The 24,790-nt window shown below is 46.7% G+C and overlaps 2 protein-coding genes across 7 annotated transcripts in view; both read right to left on the minus strand.

The window, feature by feature from the left end:
• Nucleotides 1-636: 636 nt before the first annotated feature.
• The window catches only part of LOC122383594 (nephrin-like), a 91,113-nt gene continuing 66,959 nt past the window's right edge, over nucleotides 637-24,790 (minus strand). Inside the window, exons 9-16 of the mRNA XM_043370185.1 lie at nucleotides 24,272-24,443; nucleotides 23,364-23,521; nucleotides 22,974-23,109; nucleotides 22,445-22,798; nucleotides 22,054-22,168; nucleotides 3,261-3,454; nucleotides 2,808-2,935; nucleotides 637-2,647 (exon numbers count right to left, since the gene is read on the minus strand). Coding sequence (XP_043226120.1) covers nucleotides 2,471-2,647; nucleotides 2,808-2,935; nucleotides 3,261-3,454; nucleotides 22,054-22,168; nucleotides 22,445-22,798; nucleotides 22,974-23,109; nucleotides 23,364-23,521; nucleotides 24,272-24,443 — 1,434 coding nt within the window. The 3' untranslated portion in view covers nucleotides 637-2,470. The remainder of the gene's footprint in view (nucleotides 2,648-2,807; nucleotides 2,936-3,260; nucleotides 3,455-22,053; nucleotides 22,169-22,444; nucleotides 22,799-22,973; nucleotides 23,110-23,363; nucleotides 23,522-24,271; nucleotides 24,444-24,790) is intronic.
• LOC122383595 lies at nucleotides 4,403-20,738 on the minus strand. 6 transcript variants are annotated; one of them, XM_043370187.1, is made up of 9 exons: nucleotides 20,650-20,738; nucleotides 13,454-13,607; nucleotides 12,731-12,796; nucleotides 11,652-11,765; nucleotides 8,161-8,292; nucleotides 7,884-7,977; nucleotides 6,397-6,738; nucleotides 5,828-5,939; nucleotides 4,403-5,200 (listed from the first exon to the last, which is right to left on the minus strand). In XM_043370187.1, exons 6-9 carry the CDS (start codon nucleotides 7,953-7,955, stop codon nucleotides 4,869-4,871), a joined length of 858 nt encoding a protein of 285 aa, XP_043226122.1. In that variant the 5' UTR covers nucleotides 7,956-7,977; nucleotides 8,161-8,292; nucleotides 11,652-11,765; nucleotides 12,731-12,796; nucleotides 13,454-13,607; nucleotides 20,650-20,738; the 3' UTR covers nucleotides 4,403-4,868. The 6 variants fall into 6 exon arrangements, 4 of the variants coding, with proteins under 4 accessions (XP_043226122.1, XP_043226123.1, XP_043226121.1 ...); XM_043370188.1 differs by lacking the exon at nucleotides 20,650-20,738 and adding an exon at nucleotides 15,509-16,888; XM_043370186.1 differs by having other exon boundaries at nucleotides 7,884-8,292; nucleotides 20,650-20,715.

Raw genomic sequence — 24,790 nt, forward strand, 5'->3', positions numbered from 1 at the left:
CTAGCTCTAAAAATGGCGCGTTGGGAGCGCCGGAAGTCGGCAAGGTCACAGTCGGCGGCAGAAATTCGAAAAATCAAAATTTAAATTTTTGAAATCTGATTGTATTTTCGGATTTGGGAGGTCCATTTGCTCCCTATAGAAGCTAATATTGCTGCATATTCCCATTGAGGTGACAAGAATTAGCAAAATAGTGGTTCGGGCGCTTTTCAAAAATAGTACCGGACGCTGTTCCTCTTATGACGTCATAACTCCGTGACCTGACCTGACCCGGTCAATTTTCTTGCACCACACGATAGCCAATGCTTGCCCCAACATGCATGGGAAGTTTCATCATGATCCATCAAGCAATGTGGGTATCACCGGCAGAAAACCTAGGGATTCGGCGCACACGTTTGGTAACTGTCGGCCGGAGGCTGTACCTCTTATGACGTCATAACTCCGTGACCTGACATGACCCGATCAATTTTTTTTTCGGCAAAAGATGCGCAAAGGTTGCCCCAGAGGGTATTGAAAATTTCAGCCCGCTACGACAAGCCGTTTAGCGTGCACTTCGAAAAAACCTCAGGGGGGGGTTGATACAACTCCCCCCTAGGCGTTCTAGGGTTAATTTGAGATGAGCCAGTGTAAAACAAAACTTATCTTCACTAATACCTACGAAATTAAATGCTATTAAAAACCGAGATTTCATTATCTTCCGACCCAGGAAACACGTTCAATGTTGTACAAAATGCTTAAAACGGAACGATGTGAAGCGATGAGTAAATGCGTAGTACAACTCATGGTCAATGACAATGGTGAATTCAATCAAATACTAATACGTTTATACAAAACTCTTCTGAGCGCGAATATGTATTAATTTTACCCATTCCGAGATGAAAACCTTGTGTACCTTCTTGCCGGTATATATGGAAAATATCGGTTTTTCCTAATTTGAAATCTTCTTTCCCAAAATTGGCCGATCTAGCAGGCCTATGTACATTGTACAAGACAATACATTACATGACAACGTACATGTATAAAACTCACAATGCACACTGCACGCCTTGGCAGATACAAAGCTTACAATACACGCGAAGTACAGCACCAATTATATCAGCACAAACATCATTGGCAGGCGGCAGCCATGGTGGCTCCACTAGTCCCCCCTCCCCCGATAGCCAATGGATGAACAAATATAACAAAGTTTGACACATCTTGACGAAGCGCACTTACATCAAATGCGGACAAGTGAGACGTGTGTATGATATACCTGTGGTGGTCATCGGTCAACGGAAAATGCTTTCTTCCAACCGCCTTTTCCATTGGCCAATGACCAGTTAATAGACCAATAAACGGAGTCCTGCATCGAGCATTCCGATTATTTTGATAAAGGGATGAGTAAATTTTACCTTCATTCCTTTCACTATATGAGACAACTATCCTTCCATTGGATGTGTTTTCGGTGGTCTCTTCAGGCCAAACGACGACAGAGACAAATGATAACTGTCATCCCAGGAAAAGCATGGGCGGCACATGGTAATGATATGACGACAGAACAGAAACATGTCACATTATGCAAACATTATGACTGGTATGACGCATAAAAAGCCTCACGCCGTCTGCACGGCCTTCAGGCCCTAAGCCCGCGGACAAGTCAATTCATAACTTCCGGACTTTGCAAGCACTTGTCGCAGACAACCACCCATAGCTGAAGCACAACATATCACATAGGAACATGGCTTTTCAGCTCTGATATCGGAGCGGCGTTTTGACTTCACCGGCACCGCAGCCAAGAATATGGCCCGGCAGTCCAGCTGCAGAGAGCGGGCCCAACTCGCGACGGCCCGTGGCAGACACTGCTGACTAGAGGTGGCAAAATGTGGACCCGAGGACCCGGTCCAAAGAACCAGTCTGGACCCATATGGGTCCAGACCGGTTCCTGAAAATTTTCTGACGGGTCCAACCGGGTCCTACCATAAACCAATCTTGCACGCTACACATTATTGCAAAATATGGAGTGAATGAAGTGAATGTTTCTTTGCACACAGTAGCTCATGAGTAGGTATTGCCAGTGGGAAATAATTGTTTTACATGATGCAACTAATGATACCTACAAGTAGTTAGTATTAACTTAATTGACTTTTGGGGAACGGGTCCAACTGGTTCCGATTCCAACTAAGACCGGGTCTGACTGGTTCCAGAAATGTTCAGCCGGGTCTGGTTCGAGTCTGGTTCCCAAAATTGTCATCTTTTGCCACCTCTACTGCTGACTGCATTAGAGCGCTGGCGTCCTTCGCACAGGACAGCTTCATACATACAACCCTCCACCGACTCGCGACCTTCGCACAAACCCTGCCCTGACCACCCGCCTATATTCAATCCTTGTTGGTGGCTGCTGGACGGTCGAGACTGCACAACACTCCTGACCGCCTACTCCTACACCGGACACTCCTGCTCCTAAGCAAGACTCCTAATCGCTGACTGCTCGCTCCTACACCACACTCTCCTGGTCAGCGCTTCTCACAGTTCGCACTCCGCTGGTGGCCAGCGCTGGCCGGCGCGGGTTGAACGTGGCGAATGTCACCACGGGCTGCGAGTCCGCTGGACGTGCCGTCCTCCCGGCGTGACCCGACCGTGGCAGGGTCAGGTCGTCGAACGGTACGCCACCCTGAAGGAAGGCAGCCATACTGTCAGGCTGTCAAAAGGTAGTCAATAGTCAAGGAGTCAAAGTAAGGTCGGGTTGTGGCCATTGCTGGTCCTCCTTCACAATGCTTTATCCCAGCTCATCTAAGAAAATGATGAACATCAAACGAACGTGGTTAACTTACCTGGTCGCGCCTGGAGCCAATCTGATGGCTCACAGACCGCGGGGACAGGTTGGGCGACCCCTTTCGTGGCCAGCTAACACTCAAATGGTTCAAAAGATGACTCGTTGGAGCTAGGTCGTAGCCCGAATCTGTCGACAGCAACAGCAGCATGCAGCAAACACTTCAGTTTTCACCGTCACAAGCTTTGTAGGGGTATAAAGTTGCTCAAACCTTCATTCACAGACTTCTCTATATATAGAGAAGTCTGTGCCTCATTGAATGTGTTTCAGTCCGTGCTTCACTTCATCCCAGTATTAACTTTGTGCGTGTATTTACGTTCTGCATGCCTATCTTCGTTATCTACGCTTAATATTATTCACTGGTTTACTCAAGCTATGATTGATAGAGTTACCCGCACTATTTATAGTACCAGAACAGTTTCTGCATGGCAGAGCGTTTCAAAGCTCCACTGACCGTGAACGCTCGGGTGCTGGTTGATCTGCAGGCAGTGTCCGCTGGGTATCACGTCTGGGTTCTCCGAGTCGCCCAGTTTGGCCCCGACCACCGTAGGCCGGTCTGGCGCAGGACTCGAGGTCATCGTCTCCTTCAGCATCAGTGAGGAGTGGATCAGGTCGGCCTGGGGCGCCGGCGGCTTGGCCTGGCGACGACTGAAACAGAATGGGGAGTTCCACTATTGTTAGAGCGACTGCTACAGAACATTGGAGCCATTTGATTTTTGTTTGTTTTGTTGGGTTAGGCCCTTTCGGTCCACTGGGACCATTTCAGAGCCGGGAGGATGATAGGATATATGGGGAGACATTGGTCTGGGCAGGCACCCTAGTGAGTGACCGGGGCTGAGCCTGTCCAGATGACAGGCCACCCAGCCCCAAGGTACTCACTGCACCCGGCTACGGGGTGCGCTCCCTCGGGAGCAGCGGTGCCGCTCCAAGGGAGCAGCCGCATGATATAAAGTTGCCTGTCCAGCCCGGGACAGGCACGTCAGTTGATGGAACTCCATCGTGATATGGGCCAGCCGTTCAGGTGATAAACGTCACCTATAAAACCAGTAAAACGCCTTTTGGGCGAAGAACGAGCGAGCGAGATACACTGAAAGCAAATCTGACCGGCTTTTGTTAGTAACAGTAAAGTGGGCCTAGAATCACTACCCTTTTACCAACCATTTACCATCACGGTACTATGCTCTTACTATCCCAGTACCATGTTTACTATCCCAGTACCACGTTCATACTATCCCAATACTATCCCAGTGCAAGGTTTTTACTATCCTAGTACCACGTCTTTACTATCCCAGTACTACGCTCATACCACCCCAGTACCAGGTTCGTACTATCCCAGTACCACGTCTTTACAATCCTAGTACTGCGCCAATACTATCCCAGTACCAGGTTCATACTACCCCAGTACCACGATCGTACTATCCCAGTACCAAGTTTATACTATCCCAGTACCACGTTTATACTATCCCATTACCACGTTTATACTATCCCATTACCACGTTTATACTATCCCTATACCACGTTCGTTCTATCCCAGTACCTCGTCTTTACTATCCCAGTACCACGTCCATACTATCCCAGTACCACGTTGCACACACGTTTCAGAAAGGTCGACTGATTTTTATTGGATGACGTTTCACGAAGAGCAATGGTTTTCCGCGGCGCCTGCTGACTCGACGCTGCACAGTGCAGCGAGAACACCTACATACGCGCACGTACACACGCCGCACCAATCGATGTACATCCCACCGTCGCTTGGAAAAAAAAAACATCAGAAACATAGGAACTACAATCGAGGAACGAGGCACTTCTGAACCCCTGACGCTTAAATCGCCTGCGTGCGCGCGCATGGCTCAGCCGCAACTGCGGCGGCGCAATCGCCTCCTGCGTGCGCGCGCATGGCCCAGCCGCGACTGCGGCGGCGCAACAGTGCGCATCAGCAAACAACACGACGACAACGACGCACGAACGTTCCGTCTAAAAGTGACCGCGGCGCCCGACGATGCTGGCGGCGCGCAGCCGACCAGCCCTCTGAGATGAGTACATGAGATGGCAGTGGACGGCGTTACTCTTGCGGCTTGCACTTCAGCAGGTTCTGCAGCGCGGCGCCCTTCGGTTTAATCTCATCGCTCCTCATTCCAAAAACCTCGTTGTGCAGAAACCAGACGAGGGTCTTGTACTTGGTGCGAGGCTTCTGGTTGAACACGTAGAAGCTCACGCCGACCAGCAGCAGCGCCTCCTCCAGTGTACTGCACCTGGCCACCTCGGTGCGTTCCACCAGTACAGACCATTCCCCTTCCGGGGCCTCCTGGACGTGCGGGTAGGCAGCTCCCTCCTCGTCCCGGATGATCACTTCTTCTTGGTCGATCAGTCGGAGCAACGTCTCGGCAGCGTCCTCTGGAAAGCGGGAACAATATTCCAGGTTGGTACTTCATATGTGAAGGGAGGGGAGAGAGAGGGAGATGGGGAGGGAGATAGGGGACAGAAAGAGAGAGAGAGAGAGAGAGAGAGAGAGAGAGAGAGAGAGAGGGAGAGAGAGAGGGGGAGAGGGAGAGAGGGAGAGAGGGAATGAGGGAATGAGGGAGAGGGAGAGGGAGAGGGAGAGGGAGAAGGAGAGAGGGAGAAGGAGAGAGGGAGAGGGAGAGGGAGAGGGAGAGGGAGAGAGAGAGTCTCTCTCCACCCTCTCTTCCAACTTAGGGTAAGAGGTTTAGCAGCGAGCCAAAGGAGAAAGGTCGTTTTATTCAAAACGTGCCGTCATTGTTAAGGATATGTGGAAGCCGTCGTTGAAGCCACGAACATGTCTGGATGTCAGTTGGTAACACCTATCCATATGCATATCACCAGCAAAACAAAGATGGAACTTTGCAAGTTACAGGCGTCGACATGCTACGGAAGGTCATTCGCGAAAAAAAAAACTTTTTTAGAATGACAAGTCATTCGTTTGCGAGTTATCAGCGCAAAACCGGGGGGGGGGGGTGCAACCCCCTACACTGGCGGGGGTTTAGTTAGCAAATGTACACATACCGCGTCTGCATTCCGTTTGGGCCATGATGCCCGCTAGCCACGTTTTCAGACCTTCGCTGAACTTCTCCCTCAGGCCAACTTGTCCTGACAGCAGCTCCATCTCCTTCCAGAGCTGTGGAGAACACATTCGTCATGTTGAGAGGGATACATAAAGCATGATTAGACCAGTTAAAAATAACAGACTTTTAGCAGGTTTTCCCCCGGTACCTTCCCATTGGTTTGAAGAACACTGGCCGCAGTAGATAACTAGTAAATAACGCCGTACCGAGCACTCAGCCAAGCTGAACCGAGCCTCGAGCCAGCCTGAGTGAAGCCGAGCTTCGAGCCAATTATTAACAGGATCTCTTCTATTCTATTATCTATTAACCAGGATATAGACAGATCTATTCAGGATTTTGACGCTTCAGTAAAAGCTCGGCACTTTTTTGGTGCCTGACTCGGATTTTCTACACTGCACTGTAGGCCCAAACTTTCTCATCATGGAGCATGACTCTGCGCCTCGATAGTATGCAGTTACATTTACTACTACACAACCAATTCAGTGTTGGTTAGCAGATGAATTTACATACCTCCTCTGCACCAAACATGAACGGGAACCTTTTCTTGAGGCTTGAGATATTCTGGGGTTTCTTTCCGGGTCCTCCCAGAATTTCGGAACGCCTCGCCGGCAGCGTCTCCTTCACGAGGGCGGCGCGCTGATCCCTGTCGACGTCGCCATGTCGGAGCATGTTGAGTTTTCTCTCCGTAGTAACCAGATCATCAACGACCACTGGATAGTAGTTGGGCAGTCCTGGAACTTGTGTGGGGATGAGAGAGGCCTTCCTCTTGGCTTTCCGCTCCTGCACCGATGGACTCAAGGAACGTTTCCGAGAGTTGGTGAATTTGTTGCGGAGTTTCACTGTCAGGATGTCCTAAAATGACAAGAAAAAAAAAATCATGTTAGATTTTAGAATGATCCTTGGATTTTTAACACCACGTAAGGAGTCCGGGGGCCGTATTCTGACCGGTTTGCGTACGCAATGTTTTGGCTACGCCAAAACTTTTCCTACGCCAAAACGAGATTCTGAGCTCCGACTTCCGTACGTACGCCGAAGTCCTGGTTTGCGTACGCAAAACTTATTTTCGTTCGTACGTTTTTTGTTATTGGTATTCTGACAGTTCATTAGGCATGCGCACGAAAAACTCATGGAATACCAATTTTCGTACGCAAACCATTAGAATACCGATATTTTCGTACGTAAGATTATTTGCGCACGCAAGGAGGTCAGAATACCAGGTTATCTTACGTAAGTCAAAATCTTGCGTACGAAAAGATGAGAATACGGCCCCGGACCCGCTTAAATCATTGTGCAGGTGGTTTAAAAGCCGCCTTTAAATAGTAAACTAAGAAAATATGTAAGCAGCAATTGAGACTTTCCCAAATTATTTCGTAGATACTTAAAGGAAACGACCCACCTTTGAAAATTTTCAAATAGGTTGCCAATAGGTTAACAAGGCTGAAAAACTCATCTGTTCACTCAAAAAAAAAGTCAAAAAGTTTCAATTTTAAATAAAATCCGATTTATTTGTTATTTCTTTCTTGGGATTTCTTGGGAATTTCTTGGGATATTTTACCTGTAAGCCCCTGTAAGCCCCAAATTCCTCTATATTCGATTTTTAACGCTTCGTTATTTCGTGTCAGAGCTTCTCGCGGACGAATGGCCGTGGTATTCCGGGGTTTTGGGACCTTGGCTACAAAACTGTTATCTCAGTTTAGTTTCCCATTATAAAGGTGGGTCGTTTCCTTAAATATATTTTATCACTGAAGTCAAAGCTAAGGTCACTTCATGTCATCAAGCATCAAATGTTCCCGAAATTGATGATTAACTCCATTACCTATGGAACTATCGCTGGTAAAAAGGAAACATTTAAAGCCATCGGTAGACACTGAAACTTTTTTCGTCGGCATGTCATCAGTTATTCGTCAATGAGTTCGAGAGTTCAGGAATGTTCAAAATAGTCATTTCTACGAAGTTTTTTTTCTCTCAAAAGTAAAATACATCGGTACTGAACTTACCACGGTACTGGAGTGGTCCAATTCAAGGCACGCGCTCAGCGTAGGGCACTCCGCGATCAGCTGTTGCGCCATTCTTATGTAGCTTTTTGGGTAACTGAAACACAAAGCATTGGATCAATCTTGCAACCAAAATAATTTATTTTAGCGATTCGTCGCGTTTTGACCGAAACCATGCGGTAATAATATACGTGACACGATTTGATTTGATTGCGAATAAGGCAAAACATGGAACACGGGCTAGGGTTAATTATCTTTTCACTATGAAATGTTGACTCACCTACTCCCAGTACATTTCCTGAAAGTGTCCACTACTCCCTGGAAGATTTCACTCAGCTCTGAGAAAACCAACTGTTGACCCGCTTGTAGGCGATCTCTTGTGGTCCTTGACAGGAGACCCAGATCCAGGACTCTAGAAAAGGAACACAATGAAAAAATTAACCCGCCCCCAACTAGGGGGGTTGAACACCCCCTTAGGGTTTTTGCTTGGCTGTTCGGACAACTGTTCCGCAACTTTCCTGAAAATTTTAGGACTATGCTACCCAAGGTGCACCCATCGTGTATGCACACAATTAACTACCGGCTCGTCCCGGACAAGCAAGGTCAGGTCACCAGGTCAGTACAATGACCTGAAAAGGTCAACTTCATTTTTTACCTCAGGTCAAGGTCAAAAGGTGACGTAACTACTAACTAGGTCATGTTGCATACCATTTGATGCGTCTGGACAAGGGGAACATTTTTAAACCTACCTGAGGTCTCTATCTCATTCCAATCAAAAGTTATAAGCAAAAACGTACATTGATCTCATGACATTATTTAACCCGCGCCCGGCTGGGGGTCCTGGATTTCCACGCCCTGCTGGGGGGGTGTTTGAACACCCCCCCTTCTAACTCGACTCCTGGGCCACGTAGCGATACGCGGAAGGCGGCGTTCGAAAGAGCGTCAAAAATAATGAGGAAATTATTTCGGTCAATTTTTTGGTCAGGTCAAAGGTCAGGTCACCAGAGGTCATTGAAGGCAAAATTTCGCCGATTTTCAGGTCGAATGTCAACAATTTCCAAGAAGCCAGCGCATAACTCGGGAACCGATAGAGCTACAGGGCCGCGGAAAAGCGCATTCAATAGCCCTATTAACGCCCTTTCTGAGCAATTTTCTCAGATTTGACCTAACGTCAACGGTTTTGCCTGCAGGGGGCAAAAACTGCAAAAATAGCCGATTTTTTTCGGAAACAGTTTTTCTGCAATAACTTTTGACCCAAGCCTTGTACGAGCTTACTTTTACCGGCATCGTGTTCCTCTCGTCAAGACGCATTGAATGAACTATAACTTGACCTTGAAAGGTCAACTTGAAAATTTGACCTCAGGTCAAGGTCATTACCTGACCGGAAAGGGTCATGTTGCATATCAGTCGATCTGTATCGTCGAGCTGAACACATCTAAGGCGTTTTCATCGCTCTAGCATGCCTCTATCAAAAGTTATTTGCGAAAAACTGTTAGACACCATTCGTGACCTAAGATGACCTCAGGGCATAAACAGGGGTCACGGACACCATTTTCATGTTCAGTGTGTCTAAACCAATTGTAATTCAGTATTTGGAAGTGTTTATAATGTCTTTCGTCCAAAAGAGGCGCATTTCAATTTTCTCCCATTCACTTATAATGGGGAGGTCGCAAAATTGACCTGACCTTAGGTCATAGATATCAAAATTCTGAGATATACATTTTGTACATGCTATTGCTCTTAGCAATCGCTGAAAGTTTCAAAGCGATCGGTCACTCGGTGTAGCTATGACAGACATTGAAACTTTTTATGAGGTGAGGTCACTTCAAGTGACCTGGTGACCTGAACTTGAATGACCTTGGTCTGAAATTTTCACAACATGTGTAGAATTGATGTATGATAAGGTGTACCAAAAACGGCGCCGCCGTTTTTGAGATATTCGCGAAAAACCACAAGGGGGGTGTGCAAACACCCCCCCCCCCAGCAGGGCGCGGGTTAACCTCAAACGACCTTTTCCGGGGGTCCCATATGCAAAGTTGCATCTAGGTCATCAACAGTAGCCCAAATGAGCATGGTTCTGAATGATTTGAGCATATCTGATAAGTATTTGAGGTATTTGAGTTTTTTCCCATTGAATGGAGAGGTCAGGAAATTGACCTGACCATGGGTTACCGATAAAAAAAAAAATCCGGGATATAAAATTTGTAGGTACTTGGTAGTATACCAAATCCTGAAAGTTTCATATCTTTCTCTCAAGTACTGTGGCCGTGACTCGATTGGAAAGTTTTTTTTTCAGAGGTGGGGTCACTTGACCTGGCCTGGTACCTGACGTTTGTTGATCTGAACCTAAAATTATCAAGAAAGTTGCGGAACAGTTGCCCGAACAGCTATGCATAAAACATCAGGAGTGTTCGCCCCCCCCCCCCCGTTGTGCGAGGGTTAAGGAAAGCAAGATTCCTATGTAGAATGGCATCATCAGACACTTATAAAGTCGATAAATTGTCAACCTCATAGCATGCTGCTCCCGGATAGTTGTCCACCCGCGGATCAGAAAACTTTTCAGCAAAGACTCGACTGAGCCACTCAGCTCTATCGCGGGCGTTGGATATGGTTTTACCACCATATTTGAAAAAAAGCGGAGACGCCTCTGGAGGATTTGAAGGACCTTGAAAGGGATCAAAACCATTTAGATTTACTTCTCAGGTACTACGATATTTGAAAAAAAAACAATGTTTTGTAACGGGTGCGACAGACACTGAACATTGGAATGATGAACAATATGTTTCATTCAAATGTTAACACCAGTATAACGCCTTTTGGGGCGACTAACGGAGCGAGCGAGAGGGTGGGCCTTGCACGTGCTAAATTGCGAGGGGGTACCTCCAACTGACTTGTGCACGGCACCCTACTAACTGGTCTCTAGCGATGTGCCAAATTTGGGCACAATCGGCCCAGCCGTTCTCGAGATCTGGAAGCGGCACCCTGCACGTGCGCACGTGCAAAATGGGTCCCAACTGACTTGTGCACGGCACCCTACTAACCGGTCCCTAACCGTGTACCAAATTTGAGCGCAATCGGTCCAGCCGTTCTCGAGATCTGGAAACGACCCCTGCACGTGCGCACGTGCAGCAGCACCCCAACTCTGGCACATGTATATGCAGTGCCTAGTGGGTGCCTACCTACATGCCAACTTTCAGCACAATCGGCCAAGTAGTTACCGAGATATTGCAACAATTACAAAAGTGACACCTCTTCGTTTTGCACGTGGCACGTGCATAAGGGGTCACCCACATGCATCGGGAATAGTCCAATACTTGGTAGAAGGAATGAAGCTACCCTACAAAAATTACCGCGTGTAAATCGGTCAAGTGGTTGCTGAGATATAAGCCTCGCAAAAGCGTGACCACGGCCGGCCGGCCGGCCGGCCGGCCGGCCGGCCGCTCATACTCAGAAATTTCCGTTAATCTAAGGAAAGACTACGCTCGCTTCGCTCGCTCCGTAATCAGCAACTAAATGTGATGTTTTTATTCCACATTGAGCTGACTTGAAAGTTCAGCGAGGCGCGTTCTGCGGAAAACCGGGAGGGGGAGGGGAGGGGATAACACAATCTGTTGCATACACTCGTGGCGCAGGTGACATATTTCCCTTCAATGCAGCCAAGAACAAGTTACAACAGTGCACACTGCACATGCAAATTTTATGTTAAAAGTTAACAAGATGGAAAAACAAACTATTTTATAATTCTGTGATCATGTAAATCTCTATCATCACCTGTGCTCCTCGCCGGCACGACGTCCTTGATGAGAGGATCCTTCAACTTCAGTCGTCTGCTGGAGGCCAGATGATTTAGCGGCGCCCGTCTCCTCTCGCTCCTGCACCTCCGAGCTGGTAGTAGCATTAAGAGATACAGACGAGCAATATCAGCCAATAGGTACACTTACTAATCTGCGATCATCTTATATCCACACATAGACCTCTGTAAACAATAATTGTTGAGGTCTATGATCCACAATACGGGTTATAATAAACGATATGATATGGGTTAGAACTCACAAAATTTGCGATAAACAACGGAAACAACATATTTCGTATAAGGAACACTGTTTAATGGAGCAGTGAGATGAAATAGAACATTTTAAAAGAGACATCGGCATAACTAGTCACAAACTCACAAGCATAACTCTGCAATCAAGAGCCATAAGTACCAGAGAAAACACTCAGTGCATTCTTAGGTGTGAACAACACTGGCACAGACACAGAGTCATCAAAGCTGCAAAGCTATTTTTCATTTCGAGGAAAGTGAATATCACTTTCTAAAAAATTGTATGATCTTCGGAACTGTGGTAGAAAAATTTCACCCTCACCCGCACTTGCTATTTCACTAACCTAAAACGCAACGGAAGTGGGGGAGGGGGACATCACCGCGGTAATTCGCTCCTGATTGAGAATGAGTTTCGCAACAAAGACCAGTGCAGTGGATAGCTTGGGGCGTTCCGAATCCAACGGTGTGCAATTGTATTTTCTTAGGTCAACCGACGACCTTCTAGGCCAGGTAAGACTTAAGTACCGTTTCATGGCTGTACCTTTTTTACCTTTTTTATGGCTGTCTCAGAAGCTTTTAAGCTTTTCAGAAGCTGTTTCAGAAGGAAGATACGCATATATTTTTGTGGACAATTTTCGCGAACTGGTTATTTTTGCAATTGTAAATACAGTGCTTCAAAAGGGTTCGTAATATGTGTGCAGTTATGGTAATAGAGGAGTCCCCTATAATACGTACAACAGCATACGTACAACAGCTGTATAACAGCAAAAGTAACAATCCGGCAGGTCTGTTTCATTTCAATGCTCACCTGGCCTGCGACGTTGAAGCTGCACTGTGCCCAACTTCTGTGACAAGCGAAGAAGAATGCGCCGGCCTGAGAAAACAAAAATATATGTGATTTGATATTAAAGATAAATAACAACGCGCATAGTTATCTATGCAACACGGTATAAAACAAAATCGCCTCATTGAATCCTATTAGTGGCGGGGGGGGGGGGGGGGCATTTCGCCCACATCTCAGGTTTTTCGTGAATAGTTCAGAGGCTGAGGCTGCAATGGCTAGGGCCCTGAAAACCTCGACTTTTTCTAAAATAAATTTTGACAGATATTCAAATTGTTATGTCCCTAGCTAGTACAGGGATGGATCAAGAACATAAGGGATTTGGATGTGGGAGGTTCCGGCCAGAAACTGTATCCTTATCCTTTCACAACAACAATAACTGCTCACATAACTCATTCTAACTCTAAACAACATGTAAATGATGACATTCCGTATAACTTACGGGCTGAGTGAAATGAGATCCTCGATGACGAAGCCTGAGGCTGTGGTCTCCGTGGTGGGCTCCAAGGTCAGAACTGGGATCGTTTCGGCGGTGCTTATGGTCGGCCGCAGCAGCGGAGTACAGGAGTTGCTGTCGGCTGGGCTGCGCTGAGGATCAGGATCGCTACACACGATCCGCAGACAGCCCTCGTCCGGGATTTGGGCAGGATTCATGGGACGGACGAAAACCCCGTACTTTTCATTCCGTACCTCTATTTCGAAGTTTTTGTCGCGTTTTAGCCCAAAACAGGTCAAAGCCTCAGCCAGCAGTCTTCGTTTGTCTGTCACCGTCACCATGCGGTGCACAGGCACTCCGTCCGGCCTTGCTGAGTAGGACACTACGTAAGTGAACATCTTGGTGATCCTGTGGAGCATACAAAACATACTGGTTATTGACGCTTAGTAGATTGTTTTTTTTTCTACTGGTTAATCGTATCATCACAACATGCATCTTTAACTTTGGTGAAATTGAGAACTGTTGAGAAAACATTATTTACTACACCTTTTCTCGGTACGAAAAGGCATCCGCTCAATTGAACGCGACAAGGGGCACCCTACTTTGGCCGTGGTAGCCCAAAAATTGACAATGTGCGGCCTTTTCGACAGTTTGCATTGAATTAGACGCGCGGCACATTTTCGACCGAGTCACTTGATTTCAACAGGGGCACTTCAAACAACATTATTTCAATGTAAATAGACATTAGTCACTCAAGTTAGTCAATGTGCATCTTATTTACACATTGTTCATGCTATTTCGTTGATGCGGATTTCACTGTTTTCATAATACCTTTGCTGTACATAGCAACAACATGCCTCAGTTAACCCTCGCCCGTACTTGGTGTTTTGCTACCTTCGCCCGTGCAGGGGGGGGGGGGGGGGGTGCGACCCCCCTGGCGATTCCAAACGAAGGGTCGTAGAGCTTCGCGGAAAAAAACAGCGGATTGCTCTCGACGAGATCTCGCGATTGGTGGTATTATTTTTGGTCCTAGGTCAACATTTGACCCAGTTATGACCGGTTAAAGGTCATTTTTTCGGAAAATAGAACTTTTCAACTTTGCGCAACGATTGCGGCAAAACGATATGAGATATCGACTTGAAACCTTCACCATCGTGTTCCTTGATCAATTTTCGCTCATTTCATGTATATTTCGATAAAATATCTCTATTAATAGCGCCGCTGGAAGCGCCGGAAGTCCGCAAGGTCACGTCCACCACTGTGACCGTCAAAATCAAAAATTAAAATTTTGAAATCCGATCATAATTTTTTTATTCATTACGTCTCAGTGCTGCTAAAACGTGCTAAAATGCTACATATCACTGTTGAGTTGCCTAGGAGGAGCAATATAGAGCTACGGACATTTCTCAAAATAGCACCGGACGCTGTATCACTTATGACGTCATAACTCTGTGACCTGACAATCTGACATGACCCGGTCAAATTTCTTCCACCAAACGATAGCCAATGATTGCCCCAACATGCATGGAAAGTTTCATCACGATCCGTCTACTAATGTGGATACCACAGACAGAAAACTCCGAAAAATTGACACACGCTTCGTGAAAGCCCGGCCGGAGGCTGTACCTCTTATGACGTCATAACTCCGTGACCTGAAACGACCCAGTCAAAATTGTTTACCAAAAGATGCGCAAAGGATGCCCCATAGGTTGTGCAAAAATTCAGCGCGCTGCGCCAAGCCGTTTAGCAACCATTCCGGAAAACCCTCGGGGGGGGGGGTTGCACCAACGCCCCCTGCACGGGCGAGGGTTAAGATGCGTTGTTTTGCCCAAGGCACTAAAATAGCACAATTGTTACACGGAAACAGTCACCGATACATATGTTTTTATTTCAAATCGGTATGCGAGCTTAAACCCTCTCAGGCTTCAGCAAAAATATCATCAAGATGTCATTCTACATTTGCTAAAAATATTGTTGCATTTGCGAATTGAATCCAATACCACGAGGCACAGTTTCTCGCTAACGAAATCAAAAGACCATGGTCTAAATAAATTGGCACTCTGTCTTTATCAAATGACCTATGTCACGTCCAATGCTGCATGTTGAAATACAGTGAACAATGTCGATTTTGTGCACTATGCCAATTTCGAACGCCCCTTGTCGCGAGGGTGCGCTTTGTCGATGTAAGATGAACTGATGTCTAAATTGCATTCCGCGTGTCGAAACCAATGACACAAGTCTAATTCACCCTTCCAGATGACTTTTCGTACCGATAAAAGGTGTAGAAAAAATACAATGAATTTATTTACCTTGGCGCAGGTGGTTACTTTCACTTGATGATATTTCGCAAAACAACAAAATGTTTAGCTCTGATATGGTACATCCCCAGGGGCTGATGATGAGCCAAGTCATTCAGGTGCATGATGTAAGGTTGTGATTTTCTTGGCACTACACGGAAAGCCTGCAGTTTCTCGTCATAGTGAACAACCTCGCACTCTTCGACGATGAACTGGAAGCTTCCCCGATCGTGGGCCACCAACAGACAACAAATGAGTACTAGTTTCACGTTTCCTGATTTTTGTACAACAACATCTCCTGCGCAGTACTTTGTGCCGCAATAAGTTGCACTCTTCACTACGTCGTCCTCCATGCGTGATGGCAAAATTTGTGCCAAGTCCAACTGGGGGGGATCGTAATGTGAAGTTGACACATTGGTTACACCAGAACATAAAAATGAAGGATCCGCGGATTTCACACTCATGGTGACCTGATGTTTTTTTGCCATAGTAGCACACACGTTCCGTCTGTTTTTTGACACGCGTAGGTACTCTTTGAGTTCTTGATGCTTTGCTTCGAAGCGAATTGTTGCGTACCTCCTGGGTGGGCCATGTTTCCGCATATGGTCTCCATAATGTACGAGATAATGAAACTTTGGCTTCATGTGATACTCTGGATACTGGTTCCGGAACTCCTTCAGCCAATCTGATATAGCTTTTTCCATCCTGATGATATCAGCCTCGTCGTCGGTTTCAGACATCAGCACTTGAGTGATTTTGATAAGCTTTCGGATGATGTCAATTTTGCTTTCGCACTCCTCTGACATTTCACGGTCCCCCATCACAAAATACACCATCAAGGGGAGCAGTCGCAGCAGTGTCCATGACTCGCTGCAAGTCTGTCGGGCAGTGACACTGGAGTGAGTCACAACTGGTGCTTGAGGGCGATTCACGTCGGTCCTATGATATGGAAATTCGTTAACCATTTTTCGAAGCATGTCCTTGTCCACCACTCTCAGAGCGAACAAGGATGTCAGGACACTGTTCACAGCATACAGAGCCACACCCTCGAAAAGATCATGGCTGATGTCACCTGGCGTTTGCTCCGACACATGGAATGACTTCAACTCATTCAATACACATTCTGACTTAATCCCAAACACCTTGCATACGTCGGAAGCAAAGTTGTCCGCACTGAGCAATCTCATTTCAGCATCATACTCTTGTTTTGAGCGAGGAGCGAATTCGGACTTCTCAAACTTGCTTTGGATATCCGTTGAGGTTGCGTGACAAAATCTGCACACTCGTTTTGTCTGGTGAAAGCTACAAAAGAAGCCACTGATGTCGTGAATTGCCAGATTGTCACCAATGACAAGCTCAACTACACCTTTCACTGTCTCGACACAGTCATTCCAAACAACACGGATGCCTTGAGTCTCAAGAATCTTCAGGTCATCAACCAACGGCTTGAGAATGCGAGCCCATGAGTACTGCTTCACGTGACTCGCATGGAATAGCAACGCGAGGTTGATGTTCTCAAGTCGAGCATTCCGAGAGAGGTTCGCAACCGCGAAGTATATGCCCCCGATTTTGTACTGAACAGTTTTGTTGCCTATCGGACAGCTGACGACAAAATCATCATAGTAAAGGAGCAGCCTGACAGACTTTCCTCGACTACTAGTACTACTTGTCTTGCCATCACCAGGCGGCCCGTCATTTGATGTAGGACCGCACGTCAAGTCTGAACGAGCATCCTGGTCGAGTTTCACTTCATCTTTGAACTTCTTGTTGGAAAACAATGATTCAAGCTGCCTTCTGACAGGGATATACTGCATAGACTGTGTTTTTCCTTTGGCAGACTTCCCAAGCGTGATAGTTTGAGGGGGAACCATCATCAGATCGTCCTTTGCCAAATTTTCCAGCTTCGACTGGGTATCAGCTTGGTAAAGAGGGCTTACGGATGGCAGACACCTCGGGTCAATAGTCTCATGAGCATGATCGCATGAACTTTGAATAGCTTCACTACATTCTGCAGCGACTTTAGCTGCAAACTTCTTGAACTCTTGGGTAATATCATCACAGACATTCTGACAAACATTGCGTGACTTCAATCCCAAAATGAAAGAGGCTACGGTGTCGGAGGAGCCACGCTCATCATTGCTGTCGGCTTGTGATGTGCGCTCTCTGGCACCAACATCTCCTTCTGCGAGTGAAGCTGGCGGCGCGGCCTCAGACACTTGACTCGATGTGGCCGAACCCACTGCTTCATGCTCAAGGTTTGTTCCAGACGCATCTGGTAAGTGACCATGTCTGTGCAAGTGCCTTGACCAGGCACGGGTGTCTGCAAATATCTTGGGGCATGAACTGCATTTAATGGTAAAGTATGGCTCTGTTCTTTCATGGCGTCGCATGTGCTTTGTCAGCAGTCGCAACGAATCAAACTGGTGTCTGCAACGTTCGCAGGTGAACATTTTCTTTTCATCTGAAGACCTTGAGATTGAATATCGAGCGAAATCTGCAGGTGACCGTCTGAAAAAGACATTTGTTACAATACATAAAATAAATCTTTGTAGAAGTGTACTATGTGTAATATGCACTTTTACAATATGCAGAGATAGCCCTTCAACATTAGCGCGAGCGTGCGGTAAAATGCTTTGAATGCACTGGTCATACCGCACTCTGACGTCACCGAAAACGGCCTAAGGTAAAACCCACATTGAAAAAAAAAACGGTTTGAGATCTCTGAGACTACTTCGAATAGATGGATGGAGAATACGCCTCCAAATGGATGTAGAATGCGCTTACGATGGCATTGATGTTTCAACTCGTTCCGCTAGGTCTTCAATAACATAGTTAAGTGTATTTATTTTATGTTAGAGCTCATTTTGATGTAATGGCTAAAGTCAATCTTCAAAATAATTTATTTTATTGGACCAAAACGCGTTTTGTTTATTGCTTCATCAGTTGGTCCAACAGGTCAAAATATTGTAATTTGTAATTTGTTTGCAATTTTGCAATTTTGTAATTTGTATTTTGACCTGTTGGACCAACTGATGAAGCAATAAACGAAACGCGTTTTGGTCCAATAAAATAAATTATTTTGAATGATTGATTTTACCCGTATTTATTTTAGTTAACTTAGTTTCAAACAATGGGCCAGAGAGACCTTGCCACTGATAGTCCTAATATCAAACACATTCAACCATAGATGGAGGATCATGCCCTGAAGTTGGTATGGCCATGCCTAATCTGTCTTGTTGTTGGTGTGACCATCAATGATGGTAGCACACAATATTGGTGTGGCAGTTGGCACTGACAAAGTTGGTGTGGCAACTGCCACACTGGCCATACAGCGTTCTCCACCCATGCATTCAACCCTTGGCGTAGGGAGTTAGGGACTGGGGTGGCCAGGATGCCATGGCCACCACACTTTTCTGCCAACTTTGAAGTTTTTTTTTTTGCTTCAAAGGTAAAACTAAGATCACCAAATGGTTCAGCAATGTGAAGAAAGTAAAAAAAAAACGTTTATTTTTTTTCTGGGGGTGATGGGTCCAACAGTCATGTTAGTTTCTCAGGCTCCCTCACATTACCTACATTTTGTGGTGTTCCTACGCTTATGCATCCAACATAATATTTTGCTGAAATAAAACCATGACAGCATGCTGTACCAAATTAGTTCTGAAAAAATTGCACCACTTTAATTTCTCACCAAATTGGAATCCGACATTTCATTTGGGCACACTGTGGTGATTCTGTTTCATGTGATTTTTTGTAACGATGTTCCATAAATAGAAATGCTGAGGCAATTGTTCCAAATAGGGATACACTGTATTTCTATTTTCTATATTTAGAAACAAAAGGTGCATGCTCACCTGTTTGATGAATTTTGCAAGCTCTGGCTAAATTTTGCACATATATCTAGTTTCCAGCAGTAAAAAGCCAACATTTGAGTCTATATTCCATGGTTAGGTTCATGACAGATGATTTGATCTTGGGTTCGTGCAAAATGTGGAAGAAACCACAGCACGTTACACCATTTCCATTTATAGGTAAACATGCGTTCCCAAATACCTATACAAAGGTGATGGCGTTGAATTTCAAATGGTATTTACAATACAAAAATTTACAAAGCAGGTGAAAATTTGAGTTGAGTCCCAACCATATGTTGATGCCAGTTGTGGGCCGCCATCCTGACAGTTGCATTGTGCATGTACAATTAAGCTTGAAAATAGATACCTATCCTGAAAGGTCAGTGACTCTATTTATGGAACAAGCATTACCATTTATGGAACAAAACATTTCATGTTCAGAAATGTTTCCAAAGAAAGAAACGCTTCTATATGTGGAACAGAATTACCAGTCACAGTGCGTCCAACTGATTTGCAACTCCAGCTTACACAGTACACACGACATACTTAACCTGGTATTGGTAGTGCAACAGTCTACAAAACGTGGCAGGTTTCAGTTTCAACGAGATCTTGTTGGGGCAGAAACTGGAAAACCTGGGGCAGAAGTTGAAAAATTGGGACAGAAATGCTCAGCTTCACACCACCTCCCACATCAATATAATGTTAGATCTTTCTCTCATTATTAGGGGCAGCAGTTGAGCTGCCCCAGGTCTCAGCATTCTGATTTGAGGCAGGACTTTGTCTGCTCCGAAAATCTCGTCGAGCTCCCTGCCACATTTTGCAGACTGGGTAGTGCAGGCGTCACCAAATTTTAACAATTCAATAACTCTTTTATTAACAAAAATAAATCAAAATATCACTAAAATAAAATTTAGAGAATCACAAATCCTACCTACTTATTAATGTGAAGAACTAAAAAATGGTCCACAAACAGCAGATATGCCTTTTGGACAAATTTCATCACGCATACAAATGTTTTCGGATAAAACATTTTCCTAATTTTTCAATGATTTTTAGCTCGGAAAAGTCCTATAATATGTAGGTAACTTGTGGCTCTGAATAACTTAGAGCAAAACTTTCACTGTGCCTAGGTTTGGTTAGGTCAGGTCAGGCTTTAATTTAGTTTGGTGACACCCGCCCCACCCATACTACTCACCAGAGCTGGAGCTGCGTGATGAACCTTCAGAACAAAGATGCTCATACACAGTGCACAGCAAATTTTAAGTCCAACAACTTCTAAAATATCATATACAGCTTTCAACTCACCGCAAATGACTACTCTTCCCTCTCCCACTGCAACACAAAGCATCCGACGCAGCCCGCGCCACGCCGCGGCTCGCGCGCGCTCGCTCTGCAACGGTTCGCACAGGTGGTTGTGTGGTGGTAACAAGTTGGCAGCATTGTCACCGTATGGTAGGAGCTACCACGCTTGTACGATATTTCTACCACAATTTGTAATAGTTTTTGACATGGTATTTGGATGGTACTTGAACTTTATCATACTGTTACTATTTTTTTCAACAACCAATCGTAAAGCACTCGTAGCAGAATGGTGCGCCCTACTAAAACAATGGTAAAAGCGCATTTAGTACCAGGCTTTTACCAATTTTTGAAGCAAATAACGCTGGTAAGCAATTGATATTTATTCAATAATGGTATCGATGTAGTACATTTTGTTTTCAGTGTAGTGAGCCCTGCACGTGCAGAAGGGCGAGAGGGTACTTCCAACGGGCTTGTGCAAAGCACCCTTCTAACCGGTCGCTAGCGGTGTACCCAATTTGAACGCAATCGGCCCAGCCGTTCCTGAGATCTGGAAGCGGCATTCTGCACGTGCGCACGCGCAAACGGGGTCCAAAATGACTTTTGCACGGCACCCTACTAACCGGTCCCCAACCGTGTACCAAATTTGAGCGCAATCGGCCCAGCCGTTCTCGAGATCTGGAAACGCCCCCTGCACGTGCGCACGTGCAGTAGCACCCTAACCGCAACACATGGGAATGCATTGCCTGGTGGGTGCCTACCTGTATGCCAAGTTTCAGCGAAATCGCCCCAGTAATTACCGAGTTACTGAAGTGGGAACAAATTTAGCACCTCTTATTGTTGTATTTTGCACGTGCAGTGGGGGTCACTCACATAGATCAAGAATATTCGACCTTTGGTAGAAGGGATGCAGCTACCCTATAAAAATGACCGCAAGACAATCGCTCAAGCCGCTGCTGAGATATGGGCCTATCAAAATCATTACTTTTGCAAAACTGCTTGAACACCCTTGACTTTTCACGCGGCACGTGCCACGGCTGTCACTGGGGTGTATCAAAAGTAGTCAATTACGGGGTAGAAGGGATGGGGCTACCCAGCAAAAAAGACCGCAGGCCAATCGGTCCAGCGGTTGCTGAGATATAAGCCTCTCAAAAGCGTTACAGGCCGGGCCGGGCCGGGCCGGGCCGGGCCGGGCCGCTCATACTGAGATTTTTCCGTTATATTGAAAAGACTCACTTCGCTCGCTGCGCTCGCTCGCTCGTAATCAGGTGCCATGCAGTGCAGTGAGGTCATCGCCCGGGTTCACCGCTTAACTTTACGGACTAGATACAGACTTCTCATACGCTGGACCTGAAACATAGCTGCCCCACCTGCTGGACCTCTTTCTCACCCGCTGAACCTGTTTCTCACCTGCCGAGCTTGAAGCAGACGACCACGCCGACCGCGATGATGATGAGGGAGGCCACCACGCCGATCAGGATGGCCAGCAGTGGCGTCAACATCAAACCGTGGTCGGGCGGCGCCTCTGGTGACGGAAAGCGCGCTGTCATAAGTCGGTTCTTTCCGTTCTGTCTGTACATCATCAGCGATAATTCACATGTCCTCCATTTAAAGACTTCACAGTGCGTATTTATACATTACGCGCATATACGAGTATTGTGTGTCCTAAACTCCATAAAATTACGCTGACATGTGGATGACTGTTTCCATGTGCAATGTCGTGCTCCAAGAAGACCAAGAAGCAGCGCTCAAGCATCGTAAGAGCCCAGAGACTGCCATGATACCCCACATCAGGTCAGACCTGTTCCGGTGTTGCTGCTGCTACTGGCACTGCCACTGCTGCTGCTACTGCTGCTGCTGACGCGCTTCTCGGCGGCCTTGAGCGTGAAGCCGTCGAGCATGGTGGGTCTGCTGTGGCCGCGCGAATTCGAGGCGTACAGACGCACACGTAGCTCGACGCCGGCTGGGAGTCGCTCAGCCTCGAACTCGGGCCGGCCGGCGCTCAGGTTTCGCTCCAGCCGGCCGGAGGCGGCGTCGTACAGCTCGGCGCTGAAGCGCTGCGGCAGGCCACCGTCGAAGCCGGCCGAGCAGGCCACGCGCAGCGACTCGGACGTCTGGTTGACCACCGAACAGTTGTGCACCGGGTCCGGAGGACCTGGCGAGAAATGTAACCACTCAATACATTTTCAATGACGTGTAGACTGTAGAGCAATGTCTATGCGGACATCGCTGCAAGGATATCGTCATCGGTGCTCAGTTATCGTGTTCAGCAATGTCCGCAATTTTCTAGCAGCGTCCAGTCACTGTCACCCTTTCTCCTGGACCGTTACCTGCGGGTACGATGTGGAAGACGCAGGGTCTGGTCATGTGGCCGATGCCATTATCGGCCACGCACACCAGGATGCCGTAGTCGAGGTCGGTCTTGGGCGTATATAGTGCCCGGCTCCGCATACCACTGGATTTTATCTGCAAACGCGCAGACCTCAACGGGTCAAACCACTGTTGATCAAATCGTGAGGCCCAAATACAAGTCTCCAGAGTGACGCCCCCGACTTGGAAAACCAGACATGTCTGAGTTTTGGTAACTCGAGAATCTGAGTAAAGTATTTGAAACTAGAGCCATTACTTATCTGGATCGACCGTTCGGAAACGGCGCTATTCACTGCGACGACCGGAAAGGTTAGAAAGGTTAGTCTCAATTTTTTTTTAGGTGGACTGACCTGCGAGAAGGGCAGGTCCAGCGTCTCGATGCTGGTGTTGAACTGCCAGCGGAAGGTGACGTCGGCAGGATTGGCGTCCACCTGACACGTCACCTGCGCTGGCTCGCTCTTGGCAGTGCCGTACTGAGCTTGCTGGTCGGACACGCACACGGGCGCATCTGCAAAGGCAAAGCTAAGTTACGGAAGTGGATGATGAGCTGTGATAATCTCCTAGAGTTGAGGTGAACTAGGCAGAACACCACTTCTGGGGATCTTGGTGCTGCCATCTTGACAGCTTTGAACGCTACGAAGCCCGTCCTCGAGACGAAGCGACTAACAGGGCTTAGGTCAAACAAATAAGAGTAGCCGCGGCTACCTACTTCTGAACCAGATACAGATCCGACGCAGCCCTACCTAAACAACGAATAACAAATAGCAAAAGAATGGCGGCCTAATGACGTTCCCAATCCCACTTGGTATCCACATGAGGATAGCTTCCTGGAAATGTACTGCCTAGAGGCCGCAAGTTTGACGCAGCAGTTCAATTATGTAATTGCATGGGGAATACCTAACAAGGCCCCCACTCCTGACCGGGGCCAGAGCAATAATCGCCTTCGTGAGTGGGAAAAGTTCAGTCACCCGGGCAGGAGCCATCGGCAAACGGGAATGCCAATGGGTCTGCAGCTATGGGTCCGAAGCCAGCTGCTGATGAACACCTTCGCGAGATTGCTCTGTAATCGTGCCGTATGGGCAGCGGTGTCGTTACTTAAGAGCATTATTTCACTACAAGACATCAAAGTCCAATGTAATGCTATGCATTGCGAACTAATGAATGAAAGCAATGAAATAAAGCAGTAGAAAAAGTTGATTACTTTTAGCTCTTATTTATCGGTTTTGACTTCGAGAAAATTCGAGCACCGTATACTTACACAGAACAGCCATGTGTATGGGCCGGCTGTCCGTTTTTCCCTCTGGGTTGACCGCACGGCACACGTATCTTCCTGCCGAGCGTCGCGTCAGGTTCCGAATGACCAGACTGTGTCCGTTGATACTGACAATGTCGGCCTCAACAGAGGGAAGACTGGGCACTATCGGACGGTCCTGGAACGGAAAGACAGGTCATTAGAGTGACAGAGCTTATTAGCTTATTATTTTTACTGACTAGCCCGCTATCGTACGTTTATTTTCCTGCAGCTTATTTATTGCACCTATCTATACCTTCTTACAATATACAACACTCGCTCGTGCGACGCAGTCATCATTCTTTCATGAGAAAGGGTCGAATTAGGCCTCTATGTAATAGGCTTCAATTACCTACATAAAAAAACGTTTTGATGACATTTAATGGTTATCCAAGCACTGAAAGAGCGTTTTAAACCCTTTAAATATTTCTCCTACAATACCGGCATCCGGCATAACTCAGTGACCAAGGTCAGTTCTGTCAGTGT

The sequence above is a fragment of the Amphibalanus amphitrite genome, unplaced genomic scaffold, assembly GCF_019059575.1.
Source record: "Amphibalanus amphitrite isolate SeventyFive unplaced genomic scaffold, NRLGWU_Aamphi_draft 000168F_arrow, whole genome shotgun sequence".
NCBI lineage: Eukaryota > Metazoa > Arthropoda > Thecostraca > Balanomorpha > Balanidae > Amphibalanus > Amphibalanus amphitrite.

Bases quoted from the DNA above. Each gene is read 5' to 3' on its own strand.
- LOC122383595 (XM_043370187.1), bottom strand. From the start codon at position 7,955: ATGGCGCAACAGCTGATCGCGGAGTGCCCTACGCTGAGCGCGTGCCTT. The intron at 5,940-6,396 runs GTATGTAAATTC...TGTTCTCCACAG, and splicing joins TCATGTTTGGTGCAGAGGAG to CTCTGGAAGGAGATGGAGCT. The intron at 5,201-5,827 runs GTATGTGTACAT...CCCGCTTTCCAG, and splicing joins CCAAACGGAATGCAGACGCG to AGGACGCTGCCGAGACGTTG.